Source organism: Eubalaena glacialis, chromosome 4 (genome assembly GCF_028564815.1).
Source record: "Eubalaena glacialis isolate mEubGla1 chromosome 4, mEubGla1.1.hap2.+ XY, whole genome shotgun sequence".
In the NCBI taxonomy this organism is placed as follows: Eukaryota; Metazoa; Chordata; class Mammalia; order Artiodactyla; family Balaenidae; genus Eubalaena; species Eubalaena glacialis.
In genome coordinates this window covers 32,635,607-32,660,738 of record NC_083719.1, presented here as the reverse complement: position 1 = coordinate 32,660,738, position 25,132 = coordinate 32,635,607, and the positions used below count along the sequence as shown (strand labels likewise).

The 25,132-nt window shown below is 36.0% G+C and overlaps 1 protein-coding gene across 1 annotated transcript in view; it reads left to right on the top strand.

Moving 5' to 3' along the window:
* C9 (complement C9) overlaps positions 1 to 23,667 on the top strand; it is a 53,106-nt gene extending 29,439 nt beyond the window's left edge. Inside the window, exons 6-11 of the mRNA XM_061187738.1 lie at positions 1,761 to 2,030; positions 6,192 to 6,432; positions 9,201 to 9,326; positions 11,466 to 11,644; positions 19,709 to 19,937; positions 23,518 to 23,667. Of these exons, the coding sequence (XP_061043721.1) occupies positions 1,761 to 2,030; positions 6,192 to 6,432; positions 9,201 to 9,326; positions 11,466 to 11,644; positions 19,709 to 19,924 (1,032 nt within the window). The 3' untranslated portion in view covers positions 19,925 to 19,937; positions 23,518 to 23,667. The remainder of the gene's footprint in view (positions 1 to 1,760; positions 2,031 to 6,191; positions 6,433 to 9,200; positions 9,327 to 11,465; positions 11,645 to 19,708; positions 19,938 to 23,517) is intronic.
* Positions 23,668 to 25,132: the final 1,465 nt, after the last annotated feature.

Sequence of the window (25,132 nt, the reverse complement as noted above, 5' to 3'; positions counted from 1 at the left end):
GGGAAGGTGAAAAGATTTTAAACAGGGAAGTGACATGGTTAGGCTACTCTTCCCTTTGCATTGAGCATTTTTCCCATCATGCCTTTCTTTAATGAAAATTATATACATTTTAGTCTTTCCCATTAGATGGTGACTTTAGGTTTCTTGTCTTAGTCTGTTTGGGTTGCTATAACAAAATACCAGAGACCAGGTAGCTTAGAGACAACGAAATTTATTGCTCACAGCTCTGGAGGCTGGGCGTCTCAGATCAGAGCACTAGCAGGGTCGGGCCCTCTTCTGGGTTACAGACTTCTCGTTGTATCCTCACATGGTTGGCAGGGACTAGGGAGCTCTGTGGGGGTCACTTTTATAAAAGCACGAATCTCTTCAAGAAGGCTCCTCCCAAAGGCCCCATCTCCTAATACCATCCCATTGGGCATTAGGATTTTAACATATGGATTTAAGGGGAGACATAAACATTCAGACCACAGCATTCCTCATGCAGAACAGTCACCCAGTGCATGCTACTGAGTCCCGTCTGTGCCACTGACTGAAGAGATGAGTGTCTCTTTCCAGACAAGAGTTGCAGCCTGTTACAGAGGACTTCTGGAAAGAGAGTTTGTTGAGATTAACAGCCCTCCCGTTGATGCCTGACAATAACCAAGTTGGCAAAGAAAGTTTTTGTTTGTTTCTTTCTTTGTTTTATTGAAGTATAGCTGATTTACAATGTTGTGTTAGTTTCTGGTATACAGGAAGGTGATTCAGTTTTATTCTTTTTCAATTCTTTTCCATTATAGGTTATTACAAGATATTAAATATAGTTCCCTGTGCTATACAGTAATACCTCATTGATTATCTATTTTATATATAGTACTGTGTATCTGTTAATTCCAAGCTCCTAATTTATCCCTCCACCCTCCTTTCCTCTTTGGTAACTATAAGTTTGTTTTCTATGTCTGTGAGTCTGTTTCTGTTTTGTAAATAAGTTCATTTGTTTTAATTGAAAGTTTTAATTTTTAACTAGGTTACTTAGTTTTTTAAATACAGAAATGAATGTGGTAAATAAATAAATAAAGTCCAAACCACATAAAAGATGATGCAAGAAAAAGCAAGCCTGTTGCCACTCCAGATATCCATTTACTCACAGTTCCCCTTACCCAGGGCAATCACTCCATGATTTGTCTATTTTTCCAGTAATTTTCTATGCATGTAAAGGCTTTTTTTTTTTTTTTCTTTTAAATAGGCAGTAGAGTGTAAATGTTAAGAGGCAGTTCAGGGCTCAAGTCCTGGCCTTTCTACTTATATTAATTAACCATGTGTAAAATGCTCAAAACAGTGCCTGGTCCATAACGCTTCAGGAAGGCTTAGCTTTATCATTTCTTTCCTTCTTTTTCTACACAGATGGGAGTATATTGTGCATCTGATCTGTTATGCAACTTGCTTTTTAATTATTAATATATTAACTCTTGAAAGCTGGCTATGTTCTAAGTCCTTCATATGCTTTATTTCATTGACTCCTTATAACAACCTTTGGGCCAGGTATGGTGAGTATCCCTATTTTACACACTAGGAATCAGACTGGGCACAGAGAGGTTATCGTGTAATGTTCTCAAAGTCATCAGATCTGTATTTGAACCCTAGCAGTCTCACTTTCTTGCCTTGGCTCAACTTCTTTGTTCTACTCCCTTTCAAATAAGTTGCCTGATGTTTGTCTTTTCCCGTTTATTTTGGGTGGTTTTTTTGTATGTTGTTTTCAAAAACACTTTGCTATTCTCTTTTAGACCAAAGCCGACAAAAATTTCAGAACTGAATATTATGATGGACAGATGCAAATATTCAGAAGTATCATCCAAGAGAAGAAATCAAATTTTAATGCAGATTTAAGTATAAAATACACACCTTTTGAAGCAATTGGACGGTTTGAAAGTAAAGATTCAAAACCTTCTGACAAAAAAGACTTTACAAATCCTTTAAATGCCCAGGGTACCTTTCGATTTACATATTCCAAAAATGAAACTTACAAACTGTTGTTGTCATATTCTTCGAAGAAGGTAAGACCAAACATTTAATATAGAGAATATAATGGAATATTTTTCAAACTAACCAAACCTCCTCTTTTAAGTTTAATCGTTTAGAGCAGATAGAGCGCATAAGAGAAAGAAAAATAACACTCAACAAATCCTCAAATGTGTAGGTAGTTTGAAGACCCAGAAAAAGAATGCTAACTGGAGAAAAATCTCTTCAGTATAGCAGTAATAAGTGGGTGAGATGTTTGTGGCTGTCAACAGAACAAGCATATTAAGAGTTCAGAGCATACTTTTTAGGACTTCCCTGGTGGTCCAGTGGTTAAGACTTTGTGCTTCCACTGCAGAGGGCACGGGTTTCATCCCTGGCCAGGGAACTAAGATCCCACATGCCGCGTGGCGCCAACAAAGAAAAAAGGGAATTCAGAGCATGCTTTTTGACTGAGATTGTGGTGATAGACTGTTAAATTTATATTCTCTTCAGAAGTACAATGAAAAATCATACTAAGGAATTTTGGTAATTCACTGTAATGTCTTAGAATGATGGCTATTTACTTACTGTAAAGTGTATTTCTAAAGTAACAATGCCATGAAATTGTACACATTGCATATGAAATTGGTCTGCTTACTTTGTAATCATACCTTTAATTTGAGACTTTGAAAGTGTGTTTGTTTTTTAATATTTAAGCCAGATTTAGAAGTTTGTTTCATCACCTTTGGAATAAATATAGAATATACTTTCTGTAGTCAGTATGATGCTGGTAAAATGCTCACTCTTTCTTTTCTGATATCACAGTCACCTATTTAGATATCCTTCTTCCACTTGAAAAATAATACTCATTCACTCTTAGTACTTATATTATGCCTAATTGTATAATGGGTCGATCAATACATTGCCTCTATATCCACATGCACACTCGCCCAAAGGGTGCAGTTGGAAAATCTTTTAAGTCATTCAACAAATATTTAATTGTGGACTTACTATGTGGCCAGGCACTGTTCCAGGTGCTTAGAATACATTTGTGAACCAAACTCAAAAAGAATCTTCTCATGGAGCTGAAAGTTTAGCAGGGGGAGATAGACAGAAACAAACATAACAGTAAAAAAGGAAGCTATATTGTATTTAGAAAATGATAGGTGCTATAGAATAAAATGAAATGTGGAGTAGCATAATGGCAATCAGGACTCCTGGGCAGATGGCAGTATTAAAAAAGAAGCTTAGGGTAGGCTTCACTGAGGAGATGAGCTCTGAATAAAGATTTGAAGGAGAGGAAATAGTCAAATAGTTATATTTGGGATGATATATCTGGCAGAAGAATCTATTAAAGACAAGTCCCTAAGATGGGAACATACCTGCCCATTGGGCCAAAGTGAACAGAAGGAGAAAAGGTTAGAGAGGTTACCTTGAATCAGATCATAAAGGGCCTCACAGCCTGTTCTAAGAGTTTGGTTTTTTCAGTGAGTGACATGAGGGACCATTGGAATGTTTTGAATAGAAGGTTGACATATTCTAATATATTTTCAGTGATTACTCTGGGTACTGTTGAGAAGAGATTATGAAAGTTAAGAGCAAAAGGAAGAAGGTTTGTTAAAACTATTGCAAGAATCCAGGTGAGAGATGATGACAGTTCAGAAAGGACAGTTGTAGAGTCAAACATGACTCTACAGACGCCAAAGTTTTTGGCCTGAGCAACCGGAAGGATGGAGTTGCTATCAAATGAGATGGAGAAAATTTCAGGTAGTGCAGGTTTGGAGAAGAAGACCAGTAGTTAAGTTTTAGTTAGTTTAAGTTTGAGATGTCTATTAGACATTCCACTGGAGATGTCAAATAGGAAGTTGATGTTATGAGTCTGGAATTTGGGAAAGAGGTCTGGAATTAAGCTCTAAGTTTCAGAGTTGTTAATATATAGATGGTGCTTAAAGTCATAGGCTTTGGTGAGACCACTAATGAAGTTAGTGTGGATAGAAAAGAGAAGACCAAAGACTAAACTCAGGGAACTTCAATAGAAAGAGGTCTGAAGAAAGAGGAGTGAAGGAAAGCAAGATGTGGCCAGTGTAATGCTGTAGAACCTTGCTACTCAACCTGTGGTCCATGGACCAGCAGCGACAACATCACTGGGAAGTTAAGATCTCAGACCCTACCCCAGACCTACTGAATTAGAATTGTGTTTTAACAAGATTCTCTAGGTGATTTGTTCACACTGTACATTTTGAGAAGAACTACCCTAGATAACAAAAAATAAATAAATTCTATCGAAGAGAAAAGAGTGATGAACTGTGTCAAAAGTGCTAATATGTGAAAGATGAGGACTAAGAAGCACTGGCTTTAGCATTGTGAAGGTCACTGGTGACCTTCAGAAGAGGTTTTGAACAAAAGAGAAGTTTTGTTGGAGTAGTGAGGGCGGTAGCATGACTGGGTTAGATTTAAGAGAAACTGGGAAGAGAGGAATTGGAAACAGCCAGTACAGAAAACTCTTTAAAGGAATTTTGCTTCTAATGAGGGTGAAGAAATGAGTGGCAAATGGCTGAACAAGTAAGGCCAAGAGATTATTTTTATTCCTTTAAGATGGAAGAAACAAGAGTATATCTGGATGGGAATAATCTAAGATCTACCTCTAAAATAAGTTGAGTCAAAGAACATAATGTCTTTCTGACAAGATACACCTAATTTTAGCAAAAACAAAAGGGAATCCAAATATGTTTTGTGCATCTTTGAGGTTGCATTAAGAATTATTATGCAAGTCATCAGGTGGAGAACATATATATATGGAGTAAGTTTCTTTAAGATTTTTGTTAGATACTGAATCACCCAATATCACCTGAAGTTAAGTCATGCAGTGTGAACAATTGTGCTTCTAAAACATAAAAAGTTTGGTGTGATGTTCGTATACACCAAGATGTACCTTTAAAGAAATAATAAAGCGTATTAAACTCCTATGCAATCAACACGTGCTAACCACAACTACAGCAGGAGAACTTCAAAAGAACCTTCCACAAAATCATGGATGTCAGTTGTAGTTTAGTTTTGGCCAGGACAGTCTATAGCATTAAATCACATAGTTCTTTGTGACTGCCTCAGTTTTCCTTTGGAAATTTAAGCCATCATCCCTGGGAACATTAACTGCTGAGGTGTTTAGATTGGCTTGAAAGCCACAGCTTAAAATATTATCTGTCCCTCCTGTTATCAAAAATTGAGAGGACTTAGTAGAAGGCACAGAGAGACCTGAACCTAGGTTTTTGGGACAAATGTCTGCCACAGACTCTGTGTGATTTGGGGAAAATAATTTGATACCTTTGTATCAGAGTTTCCTCATGTGTAAAATAAAATTGGGCTTCATATATAATGTCTATATTTCCTTCCATTGTTAACATTTTTAAGTCAACTTAGGGAGGTATAATTTGCATACAATAAAATGAAAATATTTTGAGCATATAGTTCCATAATGAGTTTTGACTATTGTATCCACCTCCTTAAACAAGATGTAGAATATTTCCATCACCTCAAGAAAATTCCTTCATGCCCTTTGCATCAATCCCCTACTGCCTGAGAGGCAACTACTGACCAGATTTCTCTGACCACAGCTTAGTTTCACCTGTTCTAGAACTTCATATAAATAGAATCATACAGTATATACTCTTTGGTGCCTGACTTTTTCGCTTAGTATAATATTTTTGAGATTTATTTATATTGTTGCCTGTATCAGTAGTTTGTTCCCTTTTATTGCTAACTAGTATTCCTTTGTGTGAATAGACTACAATTTGTCTATTAATTCCCCTGTCAGTGGACATTTGTCATTTTCAATTTTAAGCTATTCTGACCAAAGCCTCTATAAAAGTCTCATACAGGTCTTTTTGTAAATTACTTTTTTACTGATCTTATGTAGAAGTGAAGTTGCTGGCCATTGGGGTAGATGTGTGTTGACTTTTACAAGAAACTGCCAAACAGTTCTCCAGAGTGGTTGTACCATTTTACCCTTCCACCTGTAATGTGAGAGAGTTCCAGTTGCTGCACATCTTCATCAACAGTTTTGATAGGATTTTAAGTTTGCCATTCCAAGCGGGTTAAAGCGGTATCTTGCGGTCACTGCTAAAAACGTATTGACTATGGAAATTCTAAATTTTGTGATTTTTGAACTCAAAATAATGGTGATAAAACTCATATTTCTTTTCTTCTGCTCTACAACAAAGGAAAAAATATTTATGCATGTAAAAGGAGTCATTCACCTGGGAAGATTTGTGATGAGAACTCGGGATGTCATGCTGGCGACAACTTTCTTGGATTCTATAAAAGCTCTACCAGCTACCTATGAAAAGGGGGAATATTTTGCATTTTTGGAAACCTATGGAACCCATTACAGTAGCTCTGGGTCTCTAGGAGGACTCTATGAACTAATATATGTTTTGGATAAAGCTTCCATGAACCAGAAAGGTATACCTAGAAATAGAGGTCTAACTTCCAACATTGTTGTAACCATCCACTATTTCTAGTGTTATCCTCTTCCAATGGTTAAAGGCTTTAGAGTAGAGTTTTGTAACCTGCTTCTTTGAGAGAACTCTATCCCTGCCCTTTGGCCTCTAAAATCCTATCAAACAGCAAATTGACTTCCACCTCAAACAAGATGACTTGGCCCTGCACTACTCAGCAGCACTACTGAGAAATGCACAAAATCGTATTGCAATATAATATTATTTGGTGGTGCTGCTTTTAGTGAAATACTATTTAAAAGGTGAAAAGTACAAAAGACGTCATTTACATAACCTCTTGCTTAATCCATAGACTGGTTCAATTATATGTATGCCAATTATCTTCCAAAGTATTCTTCAGAATTGGAAAGGAAATGTTCTAAATTTTCTCTCAGAGAGGAAGGAAGAAGCAATGTTAACAGCTTGTAAATCTAAAGCAAGAGTGGAAAATTAGTTTTACCTCATATGACGACAATTCTAACTATGGGGTGGTGGTTGAATTGGGTCCATAAATAGGTTTCTGACCACACTTGAATCATGGAAAAGAGTCTATGATTGATCATCAGTGTCTGCCATATGCACAGAATAGGCCTATGTGCTACATAATTACCATCCTGACCTAAAGACTTCCTCAAAGCCTTTTAAGAATAAACTAGATGCCAAGTTTCTATGTTAATAAGTTTTAATTACTTATCTTGTGAGTAATTAAGGCTTAGTTACAGCACTCTTTAAAGAGGTGAAAGATGCCAGCATATCTCCTCTCTCTGCCCTCAAAGTTTTGGGGTGTCTCTCTTAGGGAAGGAAGTGTTGCCAAAAGCACTTCCATGGCTCTTTCTCCTTAGCCTCTGGCTGTGTCGAGCAAAAAATGGGATTCAGCTCTGATCTTAAAGCCTGACACTGTCCCCACAGTGGATAAACCCTTTATGGATGAAACAAATATGAATGGCCAGAACCAGTTGCTCTTGATGCTTCAGTCTAGTCTTGGGCCAGTAGATGCATTTCCAGGGGGAGTGGAGTATGAGGTTTCTTGGTTTATACTGCCTCACAAGGCTATTCCAGTGAGATGGCATAATGGGGTATCTAGGAGCCCTGCCCAGTAGGCTATATTGATAGATATCACATGGGGGAGGGGCACAAGAAGAATGTGTCTTGAGTAACTCGAAAATCAGAAGAGAAAGGCTCAGCAAGGGTGATCAAAACACAAAGAACTCTTCAGGCTAAGAGTTGCTTTGGTGAAAAAACTCTATGGGCTGAAATCTTTCATCTTGGACAACTCAGAGCTCCCTACTTATATCTACTTACCTTCTGGTCTTAGTAGACAAAGATCATTAGATGGACTCTGGGTCTTTGAAGAGGAAGTCATTCTTCTCACTTCTCTACTTTGCCACACCCAAGGTCCAAACCACGTCCTCCACCTCAGTTTGGGGTATCCAGACTCTGTCTGGTCATGGAGAGGTCCACAGCTGAGGTAGAGAATCTAAGCTTTAGGGGGTCATTTAGGTATTTTCATCCTCATCTTCGAATCAGAATTCTCATGCTTCTTAGGTTAAGGTTGGAAATCTAGTATTCTGAATTTCTAGCATTATCTTCCATTTTTAGCCTCTGTCCTCCTTCACCATGGGAAATTCCACTGGATATTTCTTAAGTTCTCAGTAATTGTGGGTACACAAAAGATACTTGTTGAATGAATGATTGACTAAATGCCTCAGATCTCTACTTCTAAATCTCACCATGGGATCCTGGGATTAACTTAACTTCTCCCTTTCCTTTTTCGTAAAGCATTTTGGCTTCCAGGACAAACAACCACGTGTTTGTATACGTGTGTGTATGTGTGTGTGTGATCTGAAATAATAAATAAGAGCAAAAACTGATATGGTCAATGAGCTCAGGCCTGGGAAGTTACTCTTAAAATGAAGAAGTAATTTCCTCTTTTAAATCAGGAGAATAGACAATAAATTATATACTTGAGTAAATATTGGGATTTTTCTTCGTTATAACTGGAGCAACCACACACCACAATGAGTCAGCTCCCAAGACCAATGTCTACTAAACAGCATTCGTAGGACCAGAATAAAGTGTCATATATTTAAGCCATCTACCCAAAGCAACAAACTAGCTACCTCAATGATGAACTGAGTCTTCCAAAGAGGATCAGGAGATGTTGATGCCTCCCATGACCAAATTATGAAGTTGATACAGAGAAGTGCTTAATAACCAGACAGCTCTTGTTTCTAATACCTACTTGGCTAATTACTAATTGAATACCATCAGCAGGTTCCTTAACTGCTTTGTGATTCCTTATGCTCATCTGTAAAATGAGGATAATAATAAAACTTACCTCAGAAAGTCAATGAGAGGATTAAATTAGTTGATTTACACAAAATGCTTAGAATGATGCTGGGCATATAATCATTCAATACATGTTAGACATTGTCTCCCTTTTATGGTATTAGAGGTAAAGGATGGACTATAGCCACCCTTGTCTGACTCATGTCCCTTTTAACAAGGGGTAAATTTATAGGACCTTTACCATTAAATTGACAAGCAAAGTCAAAGGAGACCACTAGATTCTAATATGAGGGCAAAGCAGGGCAGATATAACCTTGCATTTGAGTTCAGTAATAATGTCTAGGAATCCAAGTAAGTATGTTTCTCACAAAATAGCAAAATTGGAATTTATTTATGATGTTGATAGACATAATCTAATAATTTCTAACTAAATATATTAAACAGGTGTTGAACTAAGGGATATACAGAGATGCCTCGGGTTTAATCTGGATTTATCTCTGAATGCTGGACTTGAAATCACAGGAAATATTAATTCAGACAATTGCTTAAAGAGGGGTGATGGTAAAATTGGTAAGTATGGCCTAACTTACTAGGGTAAAAAGAAGGAGGAAAGGTCAATGAGCACTGCCCTGTCACTATGAGCCTTCTTTATTGTCTCCCCTCTTTATAAAAATCAACAACAACCACAACAAACTGAAAGTGCTAAAAAACTATTTTATTTTATTTTTTTTCTTTTTTCTTTTTTTGCCAAGCCACACCAGCTTGCGGGATCTTAGTTCACTGGCGAGGGACTGATCCCAGGCCCTCGGTGGTAAAAGCACGGAGTCCTAACCACTGGACTGCCAGGGAATTCCCAAAAGCTATTTTATCTTTACAGTGGTTCCCAAACCATTATAAACACAAGTAACCCGGGGACATGTATTCAATGGTATCATCATTGTGCAGGTCATGAACTGCACAGCTCTGGGGAATACAGCCATTCACACTGTGGTCATTGTAGATTTGTATTTTTATCATGGCAATGGTAGAAGCCTGATGGTAGAAAAATATCTTGAGGAAAGTTTTCTTTTTTTCCCCTAATTTTAACAAAGCTTCCAAATGGCCTAGTGACAGTGCTATCTGTGTCCATCAAGAAAGGAGAAGGCCAAAGCCATCTCCCTAACTCAATCTTCCACCTGACTCAAAATCCCTAATTCACCTTCACCCAATTGGTCAAAAGGTACAAGCTTCCAGTTATAAGATAAATAAGTACTGGGGATGTAATGTACAACCTGATGACTCTAGTTAACAGTGCTGTGTGATGTATTTGAAAGCTGCTAAGAGAATAGATCCTAAATGTTCTCATCACAAGGAAAAAATAATTTTTGTAACTATATGAGGTAATGTATGTTAACTAAACTTATTGTGATAATCATTTTGCAATATATATGTATGTCAAGTCATTATGCTGTACACCTTAAACATACCATATTGTACGTGATTATATCTCAATAAAACTGGGTGAAAAAAAGAAAATACCTAATCCATCCTTAACATTAAATCAGTGCATAACATTTTTAAAAATATAATTTTTTTGGTATAAATATTACTTCTGTTGCTAATCATTAGCAGATTTATAAGCATGAGGTAGTGGAGTTCTCAATTTGTACTCTAATCAGAAATACTTGAGAGCATTCTCAGAAATACAAATGCTTGAGACTCACTTAAAGAGTGATTTAAAGAGTCAGCTGACGCAGAGCACAGGGAGATCAGCTCAGTGCTTTGTGTCCACCTAGAGGGGTGGGATAGGGAGTGTGGGAGGGAGACGCAAGAGGGAGGAGATATGGGGATATATGTATATGTATAGCTGATTCACTTTGTTATACAGCAGAAACTAACACACCATTGTAAAGCAATTATGCTCCAATAAAGCTGTAAAAAAAAAAAGTCAGCTGATAGTGGAGAAGTAGAAGAGAGGAAAACCTCATAATTTTAAAAGCATACCAGCCACTAACATGTGGCCATGCTTGGAAACTACTGATGAAGTAAGAAGAAAACTGACCTTGCCATCAAATGTCATAATTTCAAAATTTGGCCATTAAGCTTACTGTGTGATCTTGGGCTAGTCACTCCATCTCTCTGAGGCTCAGTCTTCTCATCTATAAAAATAAAGAAGGATGAACAAAAATCACCTTGAAATTACTTTTTAGTTCAAAAAATTCACAACTCTAAATGATTCACCAAAAGCTTTTTAAAAGCGGTTTAGTCTGGGAGAGACTGAGGGAGAAATAACGTAAAAATTGGGGTGGAAAGAAATTGTGCTTTTTACTTTATTCATTTTTATACTCTGAAGTTTTTTATAATATTAAAATAGTTTAAAGCAAACTTATACAAAATATAATTATGAAGGTAAGTCTGCAACAAAAAATGTATCCAATCAAGAGTCGTGTTCCCATGTGTGCATGTGCTTAGGTGATGAACTTTAAATTATTAATGTATCTCAAGCATCATACCATTTATATTTTCTTTAAAAAGATGATTGAAATCTATAATTGACTACTAATAAAAATTACCCTTGGAGATTTGGGGTGAAAAAAATTACATAAGTAATATTCATAAGTAAAATTCAATAAATGTACTAGACTATACCTTATGAAAGGGGTTCAATAAATGTCTATCAGATGTCACAGAACTATACATGCTTCACTTATATCTTCTTTCTCTTCTCAGAAAACATCATGAGTGATGACCTCATCGATGATGTTATTTCATTCATAAGAGGAGGAACAAGAAAACATGCAACTGAACTGAAAGAGAAGCTTCTCAAAGGAGCCAGGATGATTAACGTGACTGACTTTGTAAATTGGGCCTCTTCCTTAAATGATGCTCCAGTGCTCATAAATCAAAAGGTAAGAAATATTTATTTTCACATAGAAGATTTTGTCATTTTCTTACTAAATGTAATTGCTGGTTCAGATGAACAGTTAACTTCATCTGAAAGAGATGTGAGCATTCAAATGCACTCCCATCCCATCCCTGAAAGAAGCATGGCATAGAAGAAAGGCACAGAGGGGGCATCAGACCAACCGGGCTGAGTCTGAGTCTCTGCTCCTCACTAGATGTGTAATCTTTTCTGACTTCTGCAACACTGAATTCTCCAGGGCTCCATGTTTATTTTGAGGATTTAATGTGATTGCTTGTATAGAGACTATAGCACAGATTGGTACAAAATAGTTGCACAGAAATTGTTAGTTCCCTTCCTTCTGCCCCAGTTGTCCCTTGCCTTCAGGTGACATCATACCACCACTTCCAACACAGGAGAATTGTATTTATCAAGGGCCTTTGTGAAAGGGAAGTTCATAAGTTCTCAGAAAATAAGAACAAGAGTTAACAATTCTCATGGTCAGGAAATCCTTTCCTTTTTGTATCTTGATTATAATAGTCTTCTGTTTATAAACCTTTTGGGACTTTACAGTCTTGGTGCTTATTCCTAAAGGGAAAAAGCTACATTATAATTGTAAAGATATAAATGCCAATGTTATTTAGCCTCATCATTCTCTCCCCAAACTAACTGTAAAGGCTATGTGTTTTCCTTTATTGCTATTTTGTTCCCGATATTATTAGAAAGTATTTTTCCTACTTTCTTCTATAGCTTTCAATTTTCCCTGTATGTTTCACAATTTTCTTCCCTCGGGTCAAATTTATCTTTGATTGCCCCCTACTTCCTTTTGATTAACTTGAGTTATAAACATGTTGACATTTTTTTTTTTTTTTTTTTTTTTGGCCACACTATACAGCATGTGGGATCTTAGTTCCCCGACCAGGGATCAAACCCATGCCCCTGGCAATGTGAGTGCGGAGTCTTAACCACTGGACTGCCAGGGAAGTCCAACATGTTGACATTTTTGATAGGACTAGTTATTACAGAATTGTGTTCCTTCATTCTTCATTATTCTCTTTAAAGAGTGAGTGAAACCACCAAAACTACTTCATTTATGTGAGAGAGAAACTCAGAAACTGGAAAATTGTAATGTACTCTCCCTTTAGGTTGTGGAAATCTACCCAGTTGTAAATGTGCAAGCACATCTGTGAGAGTCTTCACATATTTTGTCCCAAAACTAGGACAAAGAGAGGAAAAAAGTTGTCCAAATTAGCATGCCCATATATAAAATTAAAATCAGAAGAGACCCCTTTTATTTTGTCATATTTAAATAATATTTAAATTCATTATCTTGAACTCAGTGAAATAAATCTGTTTCAGAAGATCTTAAATAAAAAAAGAATTGATTCGGAATTCCCTGGCGGTCCAGTTGGTTAGGACTCCACACTTTAACTGTCAAGGGCCTGGGTTCAATCTCTGGTCAGGGAACTAAGATCCCACAAGCTGCGTGGCCAAAACAAACAAACAAACAAACAAACAAAAAATTGATTTAGGTGGATGTTTACATTCAGATGGACACCTAAAGTGTCTTGTCTTCTCATTTCTACAAAGGAAGTTCAACTGTCCTTGTATGGATCCAAGACTGTTCTCTGAGGAGGTCTTAATAATAGGCCATCATATTCCAGAGCTGATTTTTAAAATCTCAAGTCAATAAAGTATCTGCTGAAGATTTACTACTGGATTTACTAGAACTATTCAAAAACCTTCACAACTCTGTTGGCACAATCCTACTGGCTGGATGCAAATATAGTTTTATCCTATTTTTAAGGGCAACTATTGACCCCCAGATTTTTAGATTGGTGGGCATTCCATCTAAAATAGCTGTATGTTTCTTTCTTCATGAATTGGAAACCTGGACTTTTTGTATCAATGTTCTGCCGAAGAAGAAGGCAACCATAGTTAGTCCACCACGAAACACTTTTTAAATTTATCTTCTTGGAGGAGAAGTTCAAAAAATAGTAAAATATTATGGTTTTTATTGACTTTGTATGGCTTTTAAATCTCTAAAGAGACCTGAGATGTAGCTTAATTTGACCTTGAAATAGACTCCAAGTTATTTTGCTCTCATAAATGCAAGTGCTCCTTTGGTCAACTGGCATTTCCATGAGGTAATTAAACAATCTATAATCACTAATTCATTCTTTGGTAATTTGAAGCATTCCATTGTCTGCATATGACATGTCCAAGCACTGGGGATGACCTTAATATTAAAATAATTGGCCCTCCTATTTAATTATGTAAAGAATTGATAAAACCTCTCCCCACTCACACTAAACTGGTTTATATTTAATTCTCTGTAGCAATTTGTCAATTACCTAGGTATTTATGTTGCAAAGAGATTCTCTTGGAGGAAACAGGAAGAAGTTATATCACTCTTAATTAAAGGCTGTTTAAATATATTACTGAGATTTTCTAAGTAAAGCACTTGGTTTTATTTATATTTATTTTCCACACTAAAGTAACTATGACCATGCTATATTAAGTAGAATCTTGTGGCTTTGATTATCCTTTTGTTTGTGCATCAACAGACCCCAGGTCACTTCTTGAGGAATGTCTTGGCCCAGTCCAAGAATTTTCCTTCAGCCCTTCTCCCTGCCGAGGAGATTGGCTGGGTCTCTCTTTCAATATTGACTTTGTTATAGTCTTCAACTTTCATGAAAGTGTATTAATTCCATTCCAGCTTACCTGAATGTTAACACAAATGGCTCTACATTTTACCTCAATAGAATAGCTGAACTTTGGTTTCTTAAGCTTACTGCTACAAACTAGTTATAAAAATGTCAGGTGAGAGAAATTACATTTAGTAACGATTGCCTGAGAGATAAAAAGTTTAGGATTTCCTCCAGAGCAGTAGCGGTAAAAATCCGCAGAGCTAGCATACAGCATATTGGCTTCCTGAAAAGTTTTGTTTTTGCATGCTAAAGAACAAAGTTTTTCTTGCTTTATTTACTGAAAGGATGTTACAAAATACAATGTCCCTTTTATGAGAACTCATGGGAGATACAACTCTTCATTCTCAGTTTCAAGGATCATTTTGTTTCTCTTGGGAATCAGGTGAGCTTTTCTTAACATGCAAATAATCATTAAAATTCAGTTGTCTTTTTCAACATGCTGGAAATATAACCAAATTTATGACTCACCTTGTGCAAATGGATGGGTCCTCCTGCATGAATTTTGTGTATTTGTGTTTCTTTTGCCTTTATCTTGCCTTTTCCGTTCTTTTTCAATTCTCCTTTCCTCATTTCCCTCAGCCACTCTTATCCACACACATGTCAAGTTAGATTAAGCTCTTTCTGGAGCAACTTTGAATAATAATGAATTAATTTATCTACCATTTTTGTTATATTATACAACTCTTAGAGTGATGCACCAGATGTTAAAGAACATCAGAATTTTAAAGAGCTGTGGTACCAGTGTTCTACGTTATAGTCATTACAGTTATAATTATATAGTAAAAATCATTCCTAACTCTCTTGTATAGCAATTAAAAAAAAAAAAACCACTCATTCTTTCAACAAACTACATTTGTTTTGGTACATATAGTTTCATCAGTTTGGAAGCCTGAAATAAACCTAAATGTACTTAATATCAAACAGTATTGTCAATTTATTTGTATTTTAGCACGTTGTGTGATAGATTACATCCACGGAAAATGGTAGAAATAGAAGGGAGTTAGCTAGTATAGGAGAAAAATGAAAACTGTTTTCTTAGTTAACCGCAGGCCAAAGTTCATTAGAAAAACATGCTATTCTTCAAGCAAACTTCAAGAAGTATATTTTAATCGTTCTTTGTCTTCTTGTGGGATTCTCGACTCCTGGGTTTGAGGCTCCTCTGAAACTATTTGCCATTGCACATCCTTCCTCTTTGTCTGTTTAAACACTGTTTATGCATTTCATCCAAACTGTATTTTCTCCAAGACCCGCTATTCTTGTATCTTCAGTTATCTGGCCTTGACTTGCCTTTGAAAGGTCAGACAAAATGGACTTCTTTTCTTAAAAATCAAGATAACTCCACCACACGCTTATGTTGTTTGTGCCAATGAGGCAACATTGGTAAGAGGTTTCTTTCTTCCAAATAAACACGTCATAGTTGAAATCTGAATCCTACGTGCTAATTCATAAAAGACTATGCTAGGGGATTGTTGTGGTGACTTCGTAGAAATTCTTGATATATTCTGGATATGAGCCTATTCTCACATAAAATTGTTACAAATGTCTTCTTTCATTGGGGAACTTTCACCCTTCAATAGTATTCTTGATAACAGATATCCTCTTTTTTACTTTTTAGTTTGAAATAATTTTAGACTTTTAATTGCGCAAATAGTACAGACAGTAAAATTTCGAAAACAGCACAGACTTCATACATACCCTACACCCAGCAGCCCCAACATGTTAACAGCTTACAGAACCATAGTACAGTTATCAAAATCAGAAAAATTAACATTGACTAAATCACAGAGCTTATTTAAATTTCACTAGTTTTTCCCCTGATGTCCTTTTTTCTGTTCCAGGATCCAAGCAGGATCCCTTGCTGCATTTAATTGTCATGTCTCCTTAGTCCCCAGTCTGTGACAGTTCCTTAGACTTTCCTTGTCATTCATGACCTTGGCACTTTTGATGAACATTGATCAGTTATTGTGTCAACTGTCTCTCAGTTTAGGCTTAGAGTAGATTGAGGTTCTGCATTTTTGGCAAGAATACCAAAGAAGTGATGTTGTGTCCTTCTTAGTGCCTCGTATCAGGAATTATGATGTTGATTTCTTTAATGTAGTCAAATGTATATTTCTTTTCACTATAGTTAGTGCTTTTGTGTCCTATTTGAAGTCTCTCCCAACCTCAAGGTCTTGAAGATACTCTCCTATATATTATCTTCCAGAACCTTTATTGTATTGCTTTTACATTTCAATCTACAATCAACCTAGAGTTGTTTTTTATGTGTGCTATAAGTTTGAAGGTCACTTTTTTAAAAATTTCACTAGGAATATCTCATTGTCCTAGAACAATTTATATTGTGTTACTTATTGTATCTATTAGAATCAAGCATCGGTCTACTTTCAAAGTAGACTGTTTTGAAGATCTTCTCCATTATCTTTGTTTTTTAGCAATTTTACTCTAATGTGCCTAGGTGTGAAAAGAACAGTTTTTAACCTTGCTTTTCATTAATGCAGTATCTTGATGCCTTGCACCAGGTTTGTAATATTCTCCACCATTAGTTCTTCAAATACTGCTTCTTATACATCTCCTTCGGGGACTCAAATTACGTAGATCTTTTACCTTCTCACTCTATCTTTTATGTTTCCTATTGTCTTTCTGTATTTCCTGACTTTGTATCTCTTCATGCATCATTGTCAATATCTTCTTCTAACCTATATTTCAATTCATTAACTTTACTTCAGTTGTGTCACATCTGCTATTTAACCAGTCCATTAATTTGTATATTATATAGCAAGTTCTAATTCTCTTTGTTTATTTTTTTCAAATCTTCTATTTTTAAAAATAATTTTCAGTTCTCTGCTAAAATCTTTAATCTTGTCTCTTACACTTATGTAAACATAGCTGTTTTAAAGTCTACGTCTGGTAACTCAAATCTTGGCATTCCCAAGCTCTGTTTCTCGTTTCTATTATTTCTACTGATTCTCATTCACGTTGGCTCATTTCCTTGTGTACCTAGTTACTTTTATTGTGGGCTGGATATTATACTTTAAAAATTGCTATCAGAGTAGCTTGAGGCCTGAGATGCTTTTATTGTCTTCAAAAGAAATATATATTTGTATCTGAAAAGCCTCTGGGGTACTAATGACTCAGGATTATTTTAAAACCAGCTGCAGTCTTTGCCAGGGCTACCTCAATTCCAATTCCCTTTTACTTCTAGGGCTGCAGTCCTTTGGGCCCAAGCCAAAGCACAACTTGTTTACCTTTGCTGTCCTGAATTCCAAACTTTTTTCCCCAGCCCAGTAACGTGCTGCTCTACCCCTTAGCTCCTCGACTGCCTCTTCCTGATTTAGGAAATGTGTCAAGGGGACTGGTGACCCAGAAGTACTGGGCTCACCTCACTGAACTTCCACCTCCTCCCAGATCTTAGCCTAGTAATGTTTTGTTACCTTGTTAGTTCTCCAGGGCTTTCAAGCAAATTTTTTAATTTTACTTTTATCTTGTTCAGCTTTTCTCATTGGCCTCAGAAAAAGGATTAGTTGACTTTATTTAATCCATCATTACTCTTCGGCAGGAATTTGTGGTGTGTGTGTGTGTATACATATATATAACTATTTTTTAAAATAAATTTATTTATTTATTTATGGCTACATTGGGTCTTCGTTGCTGTGCGCCGGCTTTCTCTAGTTGTGGCAAGCGGGGGCTACTCTTCGTTGTGGTGTGTGGACTTATTGAGGTGGCTTCTCTTGCTGTGGAGCACAGGCTCTAGGTGCGCGGGCTTCAGTAGTTGTGACATGCGGGCTCAGTAGTTGTGCCTCGCAGGCTCCAGAGTGCAGGCTCAGTAGTTGTGGCGCACGGGCTTAGTTGCTCAGCAGCATGTGGGATCTTCCTGGACCAGGGCTCGAACCCGTGTCCCCTGCATTGGCAGGTGGATTCTTAACCACTGCGCCACCAGGGAAGTCCTGTGGTATATTTTTTAATCTTGTCTTTTGATTCCAATTGCTTCTAAATTTTGTGGTCTCTTATTTCAAAGTACTGTGCCACCAAAGTGTCTCAATTTCTTACAGTTTATCTACTCAAACACCTTTATAGTCACACAATTGAATTTGCTTACATTAAATAGGCATATGATACAAGTTTTCTATACATGTTTTACATATGTACATAAAACATAGCCCTGTATATTCTATATGTGTTATATATGTAACATAACTAAGAGTTTTTTGAATTCTGCCCTATATTACTAGAGTAATCTTCTTTCCGTCTTAACACCCTCAAATCTCAACTTCATAGTCATTTTCTCAGGAAAGCCTTTCCAAACTTCCCTGATTCAATGATAGCAACTATGTATCTTATTCCAGGAATTTAAGTGTACAAAATAAATCATTTTACTTCATTTATTTTAGTATAATTAAATTTGACATTGAGATCCCATCCTTCCATGCTGCTGGAAAATTCATCCTTCATTCATTTGTTGGATGGGGTTCAGGGCAGCTCTTGCTTGTCCTGATGCTTCTGTCTGGGAAATGAAGATACGATATATATAAGTATTTAGTCCATGGTGGTCATCCTGATAACCTCATTGTTCAAGTTTACAAGTTCACTTGAAGTAAGGTGGTTGCAAACTTTCCATGCCAACATTGGGCATGGGAGTCATTGACAAAGCTGTAGCCTGTTCCTTGATAGCCACCTTCCCTAGGGGCACTCCAAAGATTTTGCTATTTCCCAAAATAGCTGCTAGAGATCTAGCTATGGTTTCCTGCTACTTGAGGTACATGCTAACTCTACCCCCTTCCTGGACTGGAGGAATGCCCCCACCTTGGTGGCATTCTTCCCACACTCCTTCTCCCAACAAAAATTTATCAATGAGTTCAGGCTTTTAGAGAAAAAAATATCAATAAGGAGTTTGCCTTTAGGGGCATTCTGGACTTGGCATCACACACAAACCACCTCTTAGACAAGAGATCACGAGCACTTTCCTACCTTCTGGAAAAGGGGAGGCAGAAAAAAGGCAGCAAAAAGGATTCACAATATGTCAGTAAATTAGCCTGCTAAAACTTTAAATCCCTGACTGTTCATTGTTAAAATATATATACCTGTCCTTTATAGCACCTAGTCACAGTTTCCATTTTAAATTTGTCTGTATGATTATTTTAATATCAGTCTCCTTACCTCCATAATGGGATCTCCATGATTACAGAGATCATGACTAGTTTTGATCACTGGTAGTCTTAAAAGCTAACATCATATCTGGCAATAATAATCATTCAATAAGCCTTTGTTGAATTAATGAAGCAATGAATAAATAATTTAGTGAAAAATATTGCACAAGCTCTGTCTATAGAAAAAGACCTAAAATTAAATGTTTTGCTCTCTTGCAGCTGTCTCCGATATATGATCTGATTCCAGTGAAAATAAAAGATGCACACCTAAAGAAACAAAATTTGGAAAGAGCCATTGCAGACTACATCAATGAATTCAGTGTAAGAAAATGCCAACCGTGCCAAAATGGAGGGAATGTGATTCTGCTGGACGGACAATGTTTGTGTTCCTGCCCAAACAAGTTCGAGGGAGTTGCCTGTGAAATCAAAAAATAGAAAATCTATGAAGGTGAGAACAACTCCTTTGATATTATTAAGGACAAAAACATACATTTGGGGGTTATTTAATTTGAAAACTAGCTCTTGAATTAATTTGCGCTAGACTTCTAGATTATCCATATAGACAGAGGATAAAGATTGAATGAATAGTGGAAATGGACAAATCAGCCTTTATGTGTCATTTAGCACACAGTTTAAAAATCTACCTCTACATCTAAACAGAACTATAAACAAATAATAAATTGTAATGATTGTATTACTTTTTAATTATAAAAAATGTTCATATAAAGAGAAAAGCTTACAGAAATATAACAAACATCCAGGTGGACATATACTCATCATGTGTATATATGTGTGTGTATACATATAGGTAAATACTTCAGAACCCTTTTATAAGAAAAACAGTCACAGATACAATAGAGTACTTTGTACCACATCACCTCCCCCACAAAAAAAGCCCAGGTCCATTCTTCTCTCCCACACTACTCAGATACAGTCACTTTCTTTTTTTTTTTCTTTTTCCAGTTTTATTGAGATATAATTGACATAGAGCATTGCATAAATTTAAGGTGTACAGCATAATGATTTGACTTACATGGGTCATGAAATGATTATCACAATGTTTAGTGAACATCCCTCCTCATCTCGTCTATAAATAACAAAATTAAAGAAATAGAAAAAAATATATATGTTTTCCTTGTGATAAGAACTCAGGATTTATTCTCTTAACAACTTTCATATATAACATATAGCAGTGTTAATTATATTTACCATGTTGTACATTACATCCCTAGTACTTATTTATCTTATAATTGGAAGTTTTACCTTTTTGACTGCCTTCATCCGCTTCCCCCTCCTGCCAACGCCGCCTCTGGTCACCACAAATCTGATCTCTTCTTCTATGAGTTTGTTTGTTTATTTGGTTGGTTTTGAAGTATAATCGACCTAAAACACTATGTTAGTTCCTGTTACACAACATAGTGATTCAATATTTCTATACATTTCAAAATGATCACCATGGTAAGTCTAGTTACCATCTGTCACCATATAAGATATTATGTAGTTATTGACTACATTCCTTACACTGTACATTCCATACTCCTGACTCATATTTTGTACCTCTTAATCTCCCTCACCTTTTTCTTTCTTTCCTTCACCCTCCTTCTCTTATAGTCACTTTCATTAAGTTAGAGTGTATCCTTCTGGTCCATATTTTTTACTTGTACTAAATACATCTGTACCAATAAAAAAATACTCAGTGTTGTTTTGGATTTTTTAAATTTACATAAATGGTATTTACTGAATTTTAATTTTGCAATTTTAACTTTACTAGTGTTTAAGAAAACTGAGTTTCTGCACTTTTTACAGCTAATCATCTGAAATCATATTATTTTACTTTTTTCAAGGAAGAATGACTTTAGCTCTGTTTCTAATACTAAGAGGATCCCTTGGTCTTTCATTCTGGTAGAATTAATTAGAATCCTAATAGATAAGTAAGATTTAGCTCAACTGTTAATTATCACAAGATTAGTTAATTAGATTAACTTCCTATGAAAATCATAGCTTACATTTTTGATTGAATAAGCAGTTTCTTACAACAAAATGTCTGAAACAATTATGTAGTTTCCTCAAACAAAGATTCACAGTCTCAAGTTTATCATTCAAACATACTTTCAACTACTGCTACAAAAATTTTTTTACAAAATTTTTAATATTACAGGAATGTCTTTTGCCCTTCTTAGCAAACACAGAAACTCAACAACATGGTGACGATATACATGTTTAGATTTCTCTGAAATTTTAGGATAATTGATTTTTCCTGTATACTATCTCTGTCTCTCATCTATCTAAAATGTCAACCCAATGTTCTGTATTCCAAAAAGCATTAGTAGTCTCCAAAAATCCATACTCAAGACCACTGTTTTCTACCTATTTCTCTCTACGTGGACTATTCTGCAGCTTTCTGTGATTTCTTCAGCTCTGCCTGCTAATTTTTCAGTTCTTTTTTTCAGCTATGTATAGGCTATACTGTTTAACCAATCTATAGAGGATTATAAAAAATTATTTTAATTATAAAATAATTTTAATTAAATTATAAATAAATTTAATTTCTGTATGTTTTGTTTTGTTTTAAGTCTATTTTTTTCTTTCCTGGCCTACTGGATTTTTCCTATTTTTATTTCTTTGAACATGTTAAATATGTTTATATAGAAGTCTCTCTCAGATTGATCCACAATATATAGTTTCTGCATGTACTCATTCTCATGGCATTTTTTTCTTCCTTGAGTACTTAAGAATTTTTCATCGCAGGCCTAGTCTTCAGTGGAATTTGTTTCCTGTGGGAACTTTGTCTACTCTGGGTAGTGAAGGTATTCCTAAGGTTGTTTGCTTCTGGGGAAGCCCCATTGTTTTCATCCCTTTGCACCAGTTTTTCATGTAAATATCTTGGTTTGAGTTCTACATTTTGGATTTATGGATAATGAAAATCAAGGTCCCTCCTCCTATATGTGTATCACATTTTTGAAAACACTGGTATCTTCTGGTTGACTTTTCATGCCTGATCAATCATGGTCCACGAGTTCCTTGCTGAGACACTAGACCACAGTGAAACCTTTCTTGCTGAGTCTTTCCATTGAGGGAGCTCTTCCAGGTATCCAGTTTTCTGCAGAATGTTCAGTTCCAGCTTTCTGCACAAACTGGGCCGACCCCCTTCATGAAGTTGAAAACCTTAAGACATCATTTTTCTTTTTGCATACTATTTACCTAGGGTGACAGGCTCTGCAACTTTCTCCTCCATCAACCAATCCAACCTCCCTCTCCTTATGTGTTTCTACTTCTTCCAGACTAGTGGTTCTCAATCAAGTTACTCATTGTATTTACCTGGTTAGCTTTTTCAAAAAGGGCAAAAAGAGAAACACAACAAAACAGATATCCATCCCAAGTTAATTAAACCAGAACCTTTGTGGTGGATATTGCCTGGCCATGGTTCTCTTTTTCTTCCTTTCTCTCTTTCTTTCTCTCTTTCTTTCTCTCTTTCTTTCTCTCTTTCTCTTTTTCTTTCTCTTTCTTTCTTTCTTTCTTTCTTTCTTTCTTTCTTTCTTTCTTTCTTTCTTTCTTCCTTCCTTTCTTCCTTTCTTCCTTCCTTTCTTTCTTTCTTTCTTTCTTTCTTTCTTTCTCTCTTTCTCTCTTTCTTTCTTTCTTTTTCTTCCTTTCTTCTTTTAAATCCTCTGGTTATTCTAATCTATAGCCAGGGTTAAAAACCTCTGTTCTGGACCCAGGCCAATTAACACCTCCAATGAAATCTCCTCCAGCATCTTCAGGCATCAGTTCTCTGTCTACGCTCCCTGAGCACTTTCCCCCCTGCTCTTCCAGCACTAATCACACTTACTCTCCCGACACAAGATGAACATCACCTCTAGTTTGGAAATGTGTCTTATATCTTAAATCTCACTCTTCTCCCAGCACCTAGACAGTATCTCACACATTATGGTACAACAAGATAAAAGGATGAATAAATGGGTGGGTGGATTGACCCAAAATTGAAGTTCTATTAATCATTAAGATTTGATAATCTTTTGTTTTTTCCCTAGGATCGCCAGCCAAAAAAAAAAAAAAAAAAAGAGCTGCTGTTTGTTTCCCTGGGATCGTATGGAAAGAAAAACATCAGGACCTTCCAGAGATCAGGACCTGCCAAATGAAAAGCAACGTGCTTCATGAAAATCCTGCCAACCTCTGAAGTCTCCTCTCTCTTAGATCCACAATGCTTCTTTTCCTCCTTAAACTCCTATGATGTTTCCATTTTTTATTCCCTAATGAGGAGAGTCAGCAGTGAAATATGCCAGGACTGCTTTCTCCCACAGCCAATGCCAATCCCTTGCTAACAAAACAAAATTGAATTAAAAAGAGAGTGTTGGTTAAAAAGACTTAAAGTAATTGCGAAAGTTCTTTGTATGATGAATACGTTCAGCCAGTTCCATTACCACAAGTCTGTATCATGACGTTGTGCTCTTGTTTACGTTCTTGCATCTTGTTCTGTCATTCTTGGATACATGCATGCATTCATTCTGCAAATACTTGCCGAACACCTACCGCAAGCACAGAACCCTGCTTTTTTAAGTCTTAGCTCTCCAATTTAACTCTATGTCTCCAAGGAGAAAAGTGTATTGGATTTGCAACCAAAAACCATTAGGTTAAATCAGGTGAAATTGTCTCTATTTAGTCATATTTTACCAAAAACAAAACAAAACCCCAAATCCAGTGATTTCATATGATCCAACTTAATACCTAGTCTTATGAGTTGCATAAGGTTAAGTCTACCCACATAAGGAGCTAATTAAAGGAGCTGGCTATACAATTTTATTCATTAGATAGCATGGCACTTAAGACCTGAGAGCTTTGAAAAGGTCCAAGAACCCTAAAAGAAGAAGAAGGAGAAGGAAGGAGAAAAGAAGGGCTCAAGGTACAAGGGGAAAAAGACAAAATCAGAATTAATACATTTTTTTTTTTCCAACTGTTTTAAAAGTTTATTCTGATATTTACCTCCATTTATATACAATACGTACGTACTGCCATCGCTTGATTATTAATCGTAAACATCTGTTGTCTTCTTGCTTTGGAACATAAAGACTTTAGCTCATTCATAGCTTCTTGTTCCTTCCTTCTATTTTTCTATATAATTTTGTATCTCAGTTTTTGCTTATTAAATCTCTAATTGTGTCAGCATCTTTTTTTTTTTTCACACACACTGTATTTTATTTTTACAAGAGATAAATAGACTGACACCAAGCATTGTACATGGATGACCACAACAAAAGCAACAATGATTGCAATTACCAAACATGAAACACACTCATACTATGTCATAATATTGACATTCAGTCCAGTAATCCTCCACTGCAACAGCTCCTTTACTTTGCAGTGAAAATTGATTTGTATATTCTTTGCCTCTGAGTTCTTGTGGGATTTTTTCTTTTTTTAAATTCAACCAGAAAGTCACAAAAATTATACTCATCCTCATCAGTTCACTCAGTCCCATGTAATTAATTTTTTTTTTTCATCTTGATCTTTTGTTAGCACTTTTATGAGCTCATCAGTTTTTCATTAGAGTTCTGAAAATGCTTATTCATTCAGTTCAGCAGCAGAATTAATACATTTTTAATTAAATGTCAACATTATCATGTCAATTCGCTCATTGTTTTTATATTA